Genomic DNA, 15,664 nt, shown 5'->3' on the forward strand with positions numbered 1-15,664 from the left:
CTCCTGGGCCATGGGCGGCCTCTGAACGGGAATCCCCACAGGGACCCCATCTGGGGCTCCTGTGCCCCCATGGGCAGGTGTGACAGGGCCCAAGGCCCGCAGTGGGAAACGCTGACCCCATGGACAGGGGATTCTGGGCCTCCTCTTGGAAGAGAAAAGGCTTCCGGGAAAGGCGATGGGATTGTGGGGGCGTGCGCCTCTCCCATAGGTCAGGTGTGTCCACTTAGTCCTCATAATGATTCTAAGAGGGTCCCCTAACTCCGGGGATGAAACCAGGCTGTGAGGGGTGACTGAACCCACAGCAGCTACTTGGCACAGCTGCGGCTTCCATTAGGGTCTGTCGCCCGCTGAAGCTGTGTTCTTCGCAAGGGAGGATTGATGACTGGGCACTCGAGGGCGAGGGAGAGAGCGGAGAAGGCGGAGAATTCCTTGTTCCCTTTTATCTCCAGATTAGGGCTGCAGAACGTCCTGTTTGCTAAGTGATCCAAACAGGAGTCAGATCAGCCTTGGCTACTTTAAACTTGAGCAGGAAACAAAAGCAGGGCGGCTCCCAGCGTTGCCATCATCCACACTGCCACTCAGCCAGGTCCCGCCGAACCGCCTGACCTGTAAACAAGCCCAGCTGAGTTTATAATTGATGTCTGGGTGCCAGTCGCTTGTTCTCAGCAGTGGGTTAAACATTACCCTGCTAATTGTGCTGGGGAAACTCATTCGCGGCTGTAACAGAATGTCTCTGCCAGGTAGAAGGAAAGAGCACGGGCTTTGGCGTGAAGCCCAGCTCTGCCAGGGCCTGCCAGTGCTGTGTGGTCTTGGGCACCTTGCTTGGTGTCTCTGGGACGCGTGTCTTCCGTCTGGGACATGGGGAGAAGCACGAGGACCCACACGTGTGTCTGAGGCTTGGACTGGCTCACGGGAGGGACAGCCACTGCTCCCTCCTGCCTTCTGCCACGGGAAGTTGGGGTAGCTGTAAGTCTGGGGGTGGGAAACTGTCGCCACCCCCTGCCAAATACCTCTGCCCCTCTCTCTGTACAGAAAAAGAGAAGGACCCCAAGTACTGGAGAGACCAAGCTCAGCAGACCCTGAAAAATGCCCTGAGGCTTCAGACGCTCAACACCAACGTAGCCAAGAACGTCATCATGTTTCTGGGCGATGGTGATGCCTGGGGGTGCGAGGGAGGGGGGTAGGTGGTAGGGAGGACCCCGCAGAAGTGAAGGGAGCTGTGCTAAAGGGGTTGGGCCCAGGGGCATGTTTAAGAGGATGACGGGCCACATTGAGAATCCAAGAAGTCTGCTCGGCCAGGCAGCCCCTCGGAGGTCTGAGGAGGGAGGAGAGGGTCTCATTGAAGGAGTCATTCTCTGGCGCCCATGGGCCCGCCCACTTTGGCACTTGACTAGAGAGTCCTGGGTGCTCTAGAAGGCTGATTGGAGAGGCAGGGACCCCGAGACTGAAGCTCCCACCCCTGCGGCAGGGATGGGCGTCTCCACAGTGACGGCCGCCCGCATCCTCAAGGGTCAACTCCACCACAACCCCGGGGAGGAGACCAGGCTGGAGATGGACAAGTTCCCCTATGTGGCTCTCTCCAAGGTGAGCTCTGGCCCCAGCCCCCACTCTGAGCTCGGCAACCTGGAGGTCGACGGGGGTGGTGTCCTCTCCAGCCTGCCCCTCTGTGAAATGACGACAGCAGCAGCTACTTCTAAGACTTGGGCGGTTTCAGCACACTGATTTTAAAGACTCGGTTGAATAGAACATAGAGAGAAAAGCACACAGCTTGAATGCCACAAGCCGCACCTGTCTGTATAACCAGCACCCAGGAAGAGAGCGTGAGAGCGGCCAGAGATTCCCCAGAGCCCCCTCGGTCCCCCACGACCCCTGTGTGTGTCCCGCCTTTGTGCTCTCCCAGGGCTATTCGGGAAGTTGCTTCCATGATGGTGTAAGGTTGAGGCTGGGGAGTGAGGGTTGGGGGGAGGTATCGTCATTCCCAAGGCTGTGGGGTTGCTGGTGGTCTGTCACCCATATCCTGAGGACACTCCAGGCTCAGGCTCATAGCAGGGTCTGGGATGTTCTCTGTGCCTTCAGGGAACTCTTAGTCTGAGGTGAGGGAGACAGGCAGGTCTCCACTGGAGTTCTGAGGTTGGGGTGACTATACAGGGAATGGGTACCAGCCTCTCACTCCAACCCGGGCTTTCTCTCTACCCACCACACCCTGCCTCCTCCCACCACTGCCCTGTCCTACCCCCTCCATTCTACCAAGAACCCCCCTCTCCTTTCCCCAGGATCACGTGCCTCTCCGCCCCCTCTGTCGCCCCCACCGTCACTGACCCAGCCCCCACTTCTCTTCCAGACTCACCTCACAGGCTATAGAGCTGTGTTTTCCCTTGCAGCTGCCCTAGCCACCCCAGGGGGCGGGGGTGGGGCTGGGAAGCAGGTACTGGGTGAGCTTGTGGCTCTGGTGGGGGGCACAGCCAGAGGACAGGACTCAGCCAAGGCTGGAGGGGGTCCTGTGTCTCCTGGCTGTCCCGTGGTGTGAAGGAGGGTGGGGTGGGCGGCCAGAAGGGCCGAGGCCTGACCCTCCCTCCCACTGCAGACCTACAACACCAACGCGCAGGTCCCTGACAGTGCGGGCACTGCCACTGCCTACTTGTGTGGGGTGAAGGCCAACGAGGGCACCGTGGGGGTGAGTGCGGCCACTCAGCGATCCCAGTGCAACACCACCCAGGGGAACGAGGTTACCTCCATCCTGCGCTGGGCTAAGGACGCTGGTGAGTGAAGGTGGTGGCCAGAGGGGACTCTGAGGCCGGCTGGCCTGCTGCTTCTCAACTGCACAGTAGGGCAAGGGAGGAAAAGATACTGTTCTGGGCTCGTATAGCTACGATGTTCTGGGAATACAATGTTCATGGAAACCCTTCCACGTCAGGGAACTAGGGGCGTGGGGGATTCTCAGGGAGCTTTCTGGCCCCTGAGTTTACCCATTAGAATTCTAAGTGGCCATGAACACGCAGCTCCCTTTAGATTTGATGTGAGGAAGGTGAAGGGCCTGGCTGGGTGCCAGCCCAGGGGGTTCAGGGAAGGCCTACTCCTCCGTGCAGTTGAGAGGCCTGGCATGAGCCCCAGGAATTCTGGCGCAGGGTTGTGAGGGTGACTCACACTGGTGACAGAACCACAATCCAACCAAGATCCCTTACAGGGGTCCCTGCGTTCTTGCAGAGTATGTGGTTGGAGTGGGGGGTGGGAGGGCTCCTGCAGGAGTGGGATTCTGAGGAGTCCTGATGGTGGGAAGGACCCAGCCCAGGTGGTTATGGTTATAGCTCAAAAACCCTGGGGAGTGTGTGTGGGGGGGGGTGGATAGGGGCAGGGGTGAGGGGGTGGAGATGGTAGTTCTGAGCTACCATAATATTTGGAAGCCACCACCCCTGAGTTAATGGGGTCACTGGGACCCAGGCAGAAGTGGCTGACAGGCCAGTAGTGAGCTAGAAGAGGGAGGGAGAAGACAGCTTACATACTCCCATCTCCAGACAAAGCCCCTCTTCCACGCCCCAGGGAAATCTGTGGGCATAGTGACCACCACTCGCGTGAACCACGCCACCCCCAGTGCCTCCTACGCCCACTCTGCTGACCGGGACTGGTACTCGGACAATGAGATGCCCCCAGAGGCCCTGAGCCAGGGCTGCAAGGACATCGCCTACCAACTCATGCACAACATCAGGGACATCGAGGTGAGTGGGGGGACGGACAGATGGACGGGCTTGTGACACGGGGCCTGTGGGACTGAGGCCTCAGGTCGAGGCTGGTCTGGGAGAAGCAGCTTGGCGTGGCTCCCTACACACCTGGGAGGGCTCCCAGCCCATTAGGGGATTTGTGGTTGGGGCAGAGAGACTCTGTAGGATTTCTCTGAGGTGGGGCTGAGGGATAAATCCTGATGTGGTCACCACCACACCCGAAGAACCAGGCGCCCAGGGACTATTCTATAATTGGAACTGGGCACTGCATACCCCCCCAACAGGGGGAGGAAGGGGTGCATCTGTGGGGAGTACCTGCCCCACACATCCCCAAGTGTCCTGCGCATGCAGCTAGCATGCCCAGAGAAAAGGTGGTGTAGACAATGGCTCATGCCAGTTCTCATTTTAAAAACTTGGGTTCAAATCCTTGCCATGCTGTTTACTAGCTGTTTAACCTTGGACCAGTTACTTAACCTTCATAGCCCTCTGTGAAATGCACCCACCTCGCAAGGACTTTGCAAGATCTGGGTAGAATAATCCCTGCAGTGCTTGGCACAGGGCCTGACCCTAGTGCGTGCTCAGAACATGGAAGAATCATGCGTGAGCCACACGTGCCTGCCTTCCAAGGCGAGCGTGGGCACCATGGAGCACATAAAACCTGGGCAACAACCCGATGCCACATGGGTCCCTCTGTGTTCTCCAAGGAGAACCTCTGGTTTGTTCCTTTTCCAAGTGAAGCGCCGGTGAGGAGATTGAGCCTCTGTCTAGAATGGGGGTTCAGCGAGGCTCAGATGAAGCTCCCAAGCCCCATTTACCCTCATCTGTTTCTACTCCCACCAGACGTGGGTTCCCAGAAGCCCCATCCCCGGCCCCCAAGTTTCTGAGTGCCACAGTCCCTTCTTCCCACCCACTCACTCCCTTTCCTGAGACAGGGATCAGACACCCCCTTTCAGGACCAACAGTCCTGTGACCTCTCCTAGCAAGGCAAGCCGCTGTCCTGACTTACGCCTGTCCTGGGCACATCGATTCTCCTCCCTGGGCCTCAGTTTCTCTACCTGTGCCCCAAGAACAGAAAGCCCCCACCCCCAACTGTTCTGAGGCCGCTGGAGGCCACGATGAGGTCATGGATGTGAGAACATTTGTTGTACAAGCACAGGGTATAATTACAGGGCTGCTCCTCAGAGAGATTTGGCAGGAACAGCCCGAGATGGGGGGACAGGAACTTAAGGGAAAACCGAGTAGAGGGAGACTTCTCAGGCTGGGGTGAGGGGAGGGAGAGGGCTCCTGGGGTGCCTGGAGGCAAGATCTGAGGTGTGCGTGAGGGAGGCGCCTCCTGCCTCCCTCTCTCCTGCTCATCCTCTTCCTCCACCTCTGCCCTGCATCAGCACCACCCCAAAGCCCCCCAGTCCCCAGACTGTACATGAAACAAAAATCTTGGTGTCCCGCCCTGAAAATAAATATCTTTAGCTGAAAAAAAAAAGAAAGACACAAACCCAAACCCTAAAGTCAAACAGCAAGTCTGTTATTTGGAGTTTAATGAGCCCGTGTGAAGTCCCTGTTGGGCCTGGAAATGATGAGGCTCCCGGCATGAAGATTGGGGGCTTCACTTTCCACTCTGAACATGCCAAGGGGTCAGGTTCTGTGGGAACAATGGTGGGGGCAGGGGCCAGTGACCTTCTCCCGGCCTGCCCTGCCCCCAGCGCTCCGGGTGGGCCGCAGGGAGGCACTTGCCTGTGGGAATCCTTTGATGTGGGCTCCCGGCCTCCCCCAGTGCCCACCCCGGGGTGCCTGGGCGACCCTCCCCCTTGCGAGCCTGCTGTAACATCCCGTGGGCGGCTGTGATGCCCACGTATAGTTGGGGGCCCTCGGTCCCTGGGAATGAGTCCACGCCCTCCGGCCCTCCCTGACCCCGGGGTACCTTTCCCACCTGCCGGACCCCCGCCCCCCAGCCCCGCACAACTAGCCTCCGTGGGAAGTGGAGCGGCGGGTAGCGGAGGGGCCGAGGCCGGCCTGGGTGCGGAGGGGTCCGGCCCGCCCTAGCAAGCTCTGCCCGCCCCAGGTGTCAGCCAGGGGCGGCGGCCTCCGCTGACGCCCTCGGTGACAGGAGGACACCGGTGTGGTGGTCACCGCAGGCGGCGGCTGTTATGCTCTTGGCTCCTGTTTTAAAAATAGTCAGGACTTCAAACATGGACTCCCAAGGAAAACAAACAGTCCCACGTCCGTCCGCCCGCGCATGCCAGCCACCGTGGGTAAAATTAGCCCGGTGGGGACGACACAGGCCGGGCGGCTTGCGCTGCTTGCCCGGCTCCCAGCTGGACAGCCTGGGCCTCCCTGGCTGCGGCCTCCTGCCCGCGGGCATCTGTGGGGACAGGAGACTCTTGGAGTCCCGTCCTCGGCTCTGCAGGAGCGGTAGGGTTCTGGTGCCTGGGTCAGAGGGGCCAGGTTCGAATCCTGGGTCTGCCACTGACTGGCTTGGTGGTGTTGGGGGCACAAAATCACATTTCTGAGTCCATTTCTATATCTGGGAAATGAGTGTCACCGGCTCTCCTGAAGCCTTCGCAAGAGGTTGGAAGAGAAAGTCTCCCAAGGGCTTCATGCCCGACACTGGGGGGCGTGGGGGTCTCCGTAGCTGGCGTTGATCGTCCGCAAGTGGAGTTATGTGTCAGGCAGAGGATGTTAGCTGTAGCTCCCATATTCCACCCAGAAGCCCCAAACCACCCTCCCCCCCAGACCTGTGGTTTTCCTCTGTCCAAGTTGGAACATGAGCTCACAGTGGACGGCGTGACCTGAACTGGACTCCACATGCTGGTGAAGTAGCCACCCCACCCTCAGGCCTCCCAGCTCTCCAGTGGGGTGAAGGGGGGCTTGGTACTATGATACTGAAGGCTTCTGTCCATGTCAGGTGATCATGGGGGGCGGCCGGAAGTATATGTTCCCCAAGAACAGAACCGACGTGGAGTATGAGCTGGACGAGAAGGCCCGGGGCACGAGGCTGGACGGCCTGGACCTCATCAACATCTGGAAGAACTTCAAACCTGGACACAAGGTAGCCGGTCTGCAGGTCCCTCAGGGTGGGGTGAGCCCTCTCCAAGTCTGTTTATTCCTTTGTAAAATGGGGGTCAGAGCTGTTACCTCAGTGGGCTCAGTGAGATGTGTGTGAACGTCACGTGGTAGGTGGTCAGCTCCTTCTGGAAAGGCCCCAGAGAAGTAGGCAGTACAGCAGGCGGTGGGTCAGCGCAACATGGACATTCAGGACATTCATGGACATTCACGGACATTCAGTCCGCCTGAGCCCCTGCCGTGTGCGGGCCCTGCACCGGGCGCGAGAGCTACAGAACAGGTCGGTGCAGGTGGCAGAAAGCCGAGGCCCACGGAAGCTGGCAGAGGGAGAAGCGAGTGGAAGGCGCAGAGTCTCTGGCAGGCCGGGCGGCGGGCGGGCATGTGCCAGCTAGGGTGTGAGGCCCTCCGCCGTGAGTTGGCTTTGGCCTGGACTGGGGAAGGGCTTGGCCTCTGGCCCTTTAAATCTGTGCTGCTGGCCACTGGGCTGGGGCAGCTGGGGTCTGGAAATGGCTGTGGTCAGTGCTGAAGACAGTGGGGAACAGCCCGGCCGCCACTTTGATGTCACGCTGGGGTTGGGTTTCTGAGGGTTCCAGGCCTGGCCCCGGGGGAGGCCTGGTGGGATAGGGCCTCGAGAGCAAGGTTGGGGGGGCCGGGCAGGGCCCCCAGGGCTGGTGGGGTGGGGCCAGGCCACTTTGATCCTTTTCCAGTCCTCTGACTCAGCACAGGCTGGACCAGTGCGCCTTCCCTGTCCAAGTTGGGGCATGGCCCCTCCCAGCCTCAGTTTCTCTCTGTGGAACATGGGGGCAGAGCTTACTCCTCTGGCCCTGGCAGGGTGGAGCTAATTCTAGACCCCAAAGGGAGAGAGAAGTCCAAACCCCTGGACTGGACGGTCTGAGGGGCATCTGTTCCTGAAATGCTCGTCCTGGGAGTCATAAATGGAACCACAGCACCTCTCCTGGAGGCTTGGTGTGAGGGCTGCGGGAGACGGCACCCGCAAGCCAGCTCAGGGAGGCGATCAGTGAAGGGGAGCCTTAGCTGCACTTCTTAGCTTCCCTACGCTCCTTCCCCCAGCAGCCCCGACTTTGGCAAGCGCTGAGCCCAAAGCCATCGCCAAAGCCACTGCCAGAGCAGGCGAGGGGCCTCCACAGGACACTCAGGAGATCCCAGCTAGTGCCGGGACCCCCGCCCAGGCCCCGACAGTGCTGCTTCCTGGCAAGTGGGCTGGCCTCCCCCTGCGGCCTCTGCACCCCAAGGAAGCAGCAGTTCCTTATTAGACCCCTTGGATGCCCCCCCACCTTGGATGGGCAGAGCTAGGGCCTCACTCGCCCCCCCAGCTCTCCACAGCGCCCAGAACGCACACACACAGGCACACATGCCCTCAGTGGACACCAAGTCCCCTTGTGACTTGCGCCGTGAGCCCTGTTACTTGCTAGAAATCCAGTTTCCCGACTTGAGACTGTTGGTCATCTGGGACCCCAACAGGACATCACCGCTGCCAGGAAACCTCCCTGGCCCCACCTCTGGGCTCCCGACACCCCTCAGCAGCTCATCCCTCTTCATTGGAATGATGTGTTTGCCATTGCTTGAGGGCAAGGACGCTGGGTCCTCAGGGGGCCTGGGGGACGGCTCAGTGGCCAGGGAAACAGCTGACACAGCGCTTCCTCCTAGCACTCTCACTACGTCTGGAACCGCACCGAGCTCCTCAGCCTGGACCCTGCCACTGTGGACTACCTCTTGGGTGAGTCGAGGAGCGGGGCCGAGTGGAGGGCAGCCCGTGGGTGCCCTGGGCTGGGTCTAGCCCCCAGGGAGGACGCCTCAGCCCGCCCCCTGCTTAGTACCTGCCCCCGGCTCTGGACCCAGGAGGGTGGGGCAGGGCTGTGGGTCACAGAATGAAGGCTGAAGTCAGCTGGTTGTAGGGGCAGAGGCCAGGGGCACAGACAGGGGCAGCTGGGGCTCAGAGAGGGCCAGCGCACCGTAGCATGTCACACAGCAGAGGAGAGTTGTGGTCGCGGCGGCTCTGCGCCCTGGCTGGTCAGGCACTTCCCACCCAGGTGGGTGCCCCGTGCTCAGCGCCTCACCCCTGACAGCTATCTGGGTGGTCTCTGCTGGTCTTGACTGGGCAGTGGGCCCTTCTCCCCAGGGAGTGGGGCACAGGTGATGGCCCCGCGGGCCCTGCACGTTGCGCCCAGCAAGTGATGGCAAAATGTCCTGTGTGCTTTCCCCACTGGGTATGTCCCTGGAGAGGGGGGCTGGGACCTGAGTGCCTGGAAGGCCCCCATCCCCCACCCTACCTCCCCATGACCCCTCACTCTCCCCCCCCACACACATGCAGAGAGCTCCACATTGCACTCGTGGCCCTGGAGCCCGGAGCACAGGGCTCGGTTCGAGCCCACTTCGCCACCAGGAGCGGCAGGAGCGGCGTGCCCCGGGCAATGCTCTCCTCTGCCTCGATTTCCTCTTCTGGAAAACAGGGGCGGTGACGCTCCTGTATAGTGGGGGTAATGATAGGGCTTTCGGTTTGTCGTGAGGATTAACCGAGCTACCGCTGTGCAGTAAATTCTCCCCAAGCTCAGCAGTTTGAGATAAGAGTAAACATTTATTACTCCACACAGTCCCTGTGGGGAGGGCGCTTGGCAGGGTCCCCCAGGAGGTCAGTCGCCTGGCAGGTGCTCTCCCGCCCGGCCCTGTGCCGGGGTTCCTGCCCCTGAGCCTCCCTCCCCATCGAGCTGGGGGCGTCCCCAGACACCGATAAGGGCGAGGCAGAAGCCGGCGGGGCGTCGCGGGACCTCCGCGGGGGAGGGGGCGAGGATGCACTCCGGGCAGCAGGGTTACTGGTCACCACCACGGAGGCTGTGCACTAGCCAGGGGACATCCAGAGCTGAAACCCCAACCGGGTCCACATGGTGGCGCGTGATGGGGCAAAGAATGGCTCCCTCATCTATTTTACAAGTGAGAAAACCCAGCTCAGGGAACAGGAGGGACAGTGACCCCAAACCTGCTGCTTCACTGCACAAGCACCTGCCCTGCAGCCTGGCAAGTGACCCGTCAGCATACACCCAGCTGCCCTGCAGCCCCGACACCGTCCCGGCCTGTCGTCATGTGTCAGGGGCCCTTGAGGCCGGGGCTAGACTGATGGGTCTGGATCCCAGATCTGCCACTTGGTGGCTGAAAACAGCTGGTCCCTGCACACCGTACCTCAGCTTCCCGCATCTGTAAGGTGGTGAGCCCCTTGCCATGGTGGGGCCTGCGCGGGTGGAAGGACGTGTACCCCAAAGCCCCCAGGACCGTTCAGGCCCACAACAGCAGCCAAGGAGCTTCTTCCCCCCTCTCTGCACCACGTTGTATGTGGGAAATCTGTTCCCAGAGACACGGGGCTCCTTGGGGGTCCGGCAGGATCGCGAACATGGACCCCCGCGTCCTCCTATGCCGCCTCAGGTCTCTTCGAGCCCGGGGACATGCAGTATGAGCTCAACAGGAACAACGTGACCGACCCATCACTCTCCGAGATGGTGGAGGTGGCCATCAAGATCCTCAACAAGAATCCCAAAGGTTTCTTCTTGCTGGTGGAAGGTAGGGCCCCAGGCTGGCTTCAGGGTCCCTTCCCTGGGAGCTTCCAGAGACCCCCCGGGCTCAGGGAACAGGCAGGTCAGGGCTCAAAAAGCATAGACGGGCCTAAGCAGAGGGGAAATCCCTCAGTTGTGGACTGGGGAAGAAAGGACTGATGCTGAAGCTTCTAGGCCAGCTGGCTGTTGTCCTCTGGTATGTAGATGGCGCCGAGCAGTCCAGGAGGCTCCCTGAAAGGGGCCACGGGTTTCCTTGTTCTGGTCCCTCCTGAGGCCCGGCTCTGGAAGGGCTTGCAGTCCCCATCAACTTCGCTTCACCAGAAACAAACTCTCAGATCCTCCCTGGCTCCCAACACTGCATGCTGACATTCACGGGGCTCCCTAGGGCTATGTCGAGGCCCCCGAGTTGACCTTGGGTTCTTTGCTAATGCTGCCGTCCTTGGGCCCCAAAACGTCCCCTTCCACAGGAGGGTTATGAGCATCCACTGCATTCAGAGACGTGAAATACTTGGCACAGGGCCCAGCCAAAGTAAATCCTGTTCCTATTATTAGCTATTATATAATCATAAAGTGCCAAGTCAGTAACAATAGGAAGTGTGAGGAAGTGCTAACGTTTCCGGAGTCTACCACAGTTCCAGTGGCTATTGTCCACATGGTTCCCGACGTTGCCCCACGGAGCTCTACGAGCACACACACTCCACTCTCACCACACGCACCCTCGGGCTCTCCACCCTCCACAGGCCAGCGGCCACCAGCCGGCCTAGTGTCCTTCTTGCCAAACCCCAGGGTTCCCACTCAAGCACGGCGGTCTCGGCCTGGCCCTGAACAGGCCTCTGACGCCGAGGAAGCGGCCAGAAACCAGCCGTGGTGAGCACAGGCTCCCTGGAGAGCTGTCCTCTTTGTGAGCAGGGCCTGGACTGGGCCCTCCAGGCCAACTGGTTCAAAGCCACAACAAAGGGCGGCCCACCCTGCCAGCCCGCCAGGCCCAGTGGGGAGGCTTTGCTCGCGGGCGGGGAAGACAGTGAGGCGCCCGGCTCAGGACCCTCAGAGCCGACAGTGTCCGCCAGGGAGCGTCTTCCCCTCAGAGAGGGAGGTGCTCCCTCAGGTCACATGGCCCTAAGCCATGACCTTTAAGCCAGGATTGTGGCCAGGCCCCCAGTGCTCCCTGGGGGAGGTGCCCTGGCATCTGGGCTTCCACAGGCCTATATGGAAGCCTGCCATGGACACTGCCCAGCACTGCCTGGGCACCGAGGGTTCCCCCACCCTTCCAGAGTGTGCTGTAGGTTCAGCTCAGAGGGTGTACTCAGAGTGGAGGCGGAGAGCAGGGTGTGTCAGTCACGCCAGAATTGCAGGGCATGTGAGTGACTCCCGCCTCGGGTAGCTCATGTCCCCACTCTAGGCCTCAGGTGCTTCACCTGTCAGTGGGGCTCATGGTGCCACCCCTGTCCGCTAGAGCTGCAAAGGGGAGATGAGACATCAGCTTGCCAGACCTGGCACTTGGCTGGTATTGCCCTCCCCTGACTCTGAGTTTCCTCAGGTGAAGATGTAACAGGAGCAGCGTGGGAGGGGAAGAGGCCAAGCGTTCCAGCCAGGTGGATCCGCTTTAAGACCTGGCCCTGGGCTGCCCATGCTGGGCCTTTGCTCCAGCAATGCGCCCTCTGGGTGGCTGTGAAGATTGAGGGCAGCGTGCCGTCCTGTGATAGGGCAGACCTGGGGGTACGGGTCTTCCATCCCCCTCATGTGAGGCCTTTGCCCTGGTGTCCCAAGGAGGCAGGATTGACCATGGCCACCACGAGGGCAAAGCCAAGCAGGCACTGCACGAGGCAGTGGAGATGGACCAGGCAATCGGGCAGGCAGGCACCATGACCTCCCTGGAAGACACGCTGACCATTGTCACTGCTGACCACTCCCACGTCTTCACCTTCGGCGGGTACACGCCCCGAGGCAACTCTATCTTTGGTAGGTGGGCCTTTGCTGGGGTGGACACTGGGCACTCCCGGGGAGTGGCCATCTAGGAGCAGGAGTGGGGTGAGAACCAGCAAGCCTGGGTGGGCACAGGTAGGACTGGAGAGAACTGGGTAGGGAGGAAGAGTTACTGACGGATGGGGGCGGGGGGACGCGGCCGGCTGTGGAGTGAGCTGAGTGCGTAGGTGGTACAGGCGAGGGTGGGTGGGTGGACAGAAGTGTGACCTGCTGCAGGTGGGAGGGATGTGGGCAAGTGAAACTGAGGATGGCTAGTTTGAAGGCAATCAGGCCCCACCGGGCTTTGCCCATGCCCAGCCCTACTGCAGGGGAGACCACGTCCTCCCCAAGAGGACGCACTCGCTGTGAACCTTCCAGGACTCCCAGGAAGTCCGCTCCTGGCACGGGTAGCCCAGCCCCAGGGTGGCTGGCTGGGAAGAGCAGCCTGGCAGGACTTCATAGAGGCGGTTCAGAGCTTTCAGGGGTTGCCACACTGCAGTCTGCATCCTGATGCTACAGTGTAACCCCTGGATCACTGTCCCCTGAGCAGGTCTGGCCCCGATGGTGAGTGACGCAGACAAGAAGCCCTTCACTTCCATCCTGTATGGCAACGGGCCTGGCTACAAGGTGGTGGGTGGTGAGCGGGAGAATGTCTCCATGGTGGACTATGGTGAGTGTACTGCTGAGACCCAGGGCTGGGATGGGGCCGGGCACCCTTGGGGATGGGCTTGGGAACAGACTGGAAGCGTGTGGTCAAGGTTAGGGATCTCAGAGTAGCCAGATGAATCGGAACAACCTCAGTCTGCATCCCCCTCTATGGTTTAAAAGCTCTGTGACCTGAGGCAGTTTCCTCCTTATAAGGGTTCTGCCACCTAAGGTTGTCTAAAGAACCAGTTGGGCCTGATGAGCTTAGCATAGTTCCGGCCCATGTAGGCACTTGCTATGTTACCGTCACTTTTACTGGCCGTGTAATATTCCGCGGAGGAAGCCATAGCAATTTGTTCACCATATCCATGCTGTTGACTGTTTTTGTATCCCTAGTGCCTGGGGGCTAATGCAGAAGCCAGTGGTAAGAGGGGCCCCTGGGGTGACTCTTACACATCTGGACAGCCCAGATGGGGTTGATTTTCTCTCTGAGTTGAAAGTACAGGCTTCCGTGTCAGAGCAGACTGGGGTCTGAATCCCACGGCCTGGCGCAAATGACTTCCCCACGCCGAGCCCCAGTCTCTCCTACGAAACGGGGCGTGTGAGGCGGCTTGGAAGGGGCACAGTGAGGCTGCTCTGTGACACAGGTCCGGGCACATTCTCAGCAAGTGTTGCTCCTGCCCGCAGCTCACAACAACTACCAGGCACAGTCTGCTGTGCCGCTGCGCCACGAGACCCACGGCGGGGAGGACGTCGCCGTCTTCGCCAAGGGCCCCATGGCGCACCTGCTGCACGGCGTCCACGAGCAGAACTACATCCCCCACGTGATGGCTTACGCCGCCTGCATCGGTGCTAACCACGACCACTGTGCCTCCGCCAGCTCAGCCAGCAGCGCTTCTCCAGGTCCCCTGCTGCTCCTGCTGGCCCTGCTCCCCCTGAGCATCCTGTTCTGAGGCCTGGCGCCTGGGCACCCACTAGCCGTGACAGAGGGCAGCCTCCCTCTCCCAGCACTACCTAGCTGCCCGACCTCAAGGGGCGGGGAGGCGGAGGCCTCTGGAGCCTCTGCAGCTGCCAGAAAGGAGACCTAGGACACCAAAGTCCACTGCCTGCCTCACCCCCTCTGGAGTCGTCTGCCAGGTCCTGGCCTGCAGCCTCTGGCCCCTTCCCACCGTCCCTTTGACCAACAGGGTAGGTCTCTTTTGGGCAGGCAGAGCAAAGACTGCAGACATTCTCAAAGCATCTTATTTTTCTAGCAAATATATTTCTCCAGACTTGGAGGCCCTGAGCTTCCATGGAACATCCTGGATCTCACCCTCCCACTCCTCCTCTCCTTCCCTCTGGAAGCCGCCAGGCCCCACCAGGCTTTGCCCACGCCCAGCCCTACTGCAGGGGAGACCACGTCCTCCCCAGGATGGGGGTTTGCTCACTCACTCGCTGTGAACCTTCCAGGACTCCCAGGAAGTCCGCTCCTGGCTCGGGCAGCCCAGCCCCAGGGTGGCCGGCTGGGAAGAGCAGCCTGGCAGGACAGACGCTTCCTGCTCTGAGCACACATGCCAGCTCCCCTCTGAAGTGACTCTCCTGTTTGGGACAGCAAAAAAATTTTCTCTTTTCGGTGTTGGTTAAAAGGGAACACAAAACATTTCAATAAAACTTTCCAAATATTTCTGAGGACAGAGTCTTTGTGGTCAGGGAGGAAGCCACTGAAATAAGCTCATCTCTTTGGGGAGAGCTGGGCTAGTCCCAGGGGAGCAGGTGGGTGGGCGGGGGGGAGGGGCCTTTGGGGAGCTTCACTGCTCCACCTGGATGACTTGGGGCAAATTGCTTGAGCTCCCTCCTGCCTTCCGGTTTTTTGTCTGTAAGATGCAGAAGGCCCAGTTGCTGCAAGGGTTGAGAAGCAGGAGGGCCTTCGGGGGGGCCCCCACAAAGCCCTCACTGCTCTGTGCCCACAAACAGCAGGATATATGCTCACTCATTCCTTTACTCCTCAGTCATACCAAGAGCACTGAGTTGGCTGACACCGTTCTCAGTCTTAAAACGGTAACGGTGGAGGCCAGACATTCTCTTGCCTTCAACCCAGCAGGCCATTGTGATCGTCTGTCCGGTCCTAATTGCAAGTCTGGCTGCTGGACTCAAGATTACCCCGACACTGGAGTCACCAGAACGCCCAAGTCTCCTCCTTTCCCCGCGTGGAGTGAAAGTCCCCATAAGAAATGGGGCGATGACCCTTGATCATTCGCCATCTGCCGTACTCTGATCTTAACGCTTTCTTCATCCCCGCTGGGAAGCAGACCCAGCCACAGCACAAGAGGGAGGATGAGGATGTGGGAGGTGAAGAGATTGCTCGAGGTTCCCCACGGTGAGGGGCTGGGATCTGAATGCTGGTGTCCCAGCTACAGCCCCCTCCTACACCAATGACTTCCTTTATTTGTTATAAGGCATCTCCAGCCTCCCGCCAGCCAGGATGGAGGCAGCCAATGCCAATGACTCACAGCATGTGGGGGCTGGGGGGACTCAAGGAGGGGGAGAAGCTGTCAGAAGTGGGACATCCTTCAGGAATGGAAGTGGCAGTGCGGATTTGCCCCCGAGTTTCCTGGCAAAGGGAGGCACAGCCAAGCTTGTCCCTGGGTACAGACTCAAAAACACAGGCTTACACCCGTATTCCCGACACCTTGCCTTGAACTGTACCACATCGTGTTTTGGGGTGATGCCTCCGATTTC

At 60.1% G+C, this 15,664-nt stretch overlaps 1 protein-coding gene across 5 annotated transcripts in view; it reads left to right on the plus strand.

Moving 5' to 3' along the window:
* Positions 1-14,607, plus strand: part of ALPL (alkaline phosphatase, liver/bone/kidney) — a 49,430-nt gene extending 34,823 nt beyond the window's left edge. For all 5 annotated transcript variants that reach the window (XM_004678575.2, XM_012722639.1, XM_012722638.1 and 2 more), the window contains exons 3-12: positions 1,033-1,152; positions 1,469-1,584; positions 2,585-2,759; positions 3,538-3,713; positions 6,619-6,762; positions 8,445-8,514; positions 10,212-10,346; positions 12,107-12,298; positions 12,852-12,971; positions 13,634-14,607. In XM_004678575.2, the coding sequence (XP_004678632.1) occupies positions 1,033-1,152; positions 1,469-1,584; positions 2,585-2,759; positions 3,538-3,713; positions 6,619-6,762; positions 8,445-8,514; positions 10,212-10,346; positions 12,107-12,298; positions 12,852-12,971; positions 13,634-13,899 (1,514 nt within the window). In that variant the 3' untranslated portion in view covers positions 13,900-14,607. The remainder of the gene's footprint in view (positions 1-1,032; positions 1,153-1,468; positions 1,585-2,584; positions 2,760-3,537; positions 3,714-6,618; positions 6,763-8,444; positions 8,515-10,211; positions 10,347-12,106; positions 12,299-12,851; positions 12,972-13,633) is intronic.
* The last annotated feature ends 1,057 nt before the right edge of the window (positions 14,608-15,664 follow it).

The sequence above is a fragment of the Condylura cristata genome, unplaced genomic scaffold (assembly GCF_000260355.1).
Source record: "Condylura cristata isolate star-nosed mole 26May11 unplaced genomic scaffold, ConCri1.0 scaffold00008, whole genome shotgun sequence".
Lineage (NCBI taxonomy): Eukaryota > Metazoa > Chordata > Mammalia > Eulipotyphla > Talpidae > Condylura > Condylura cristata.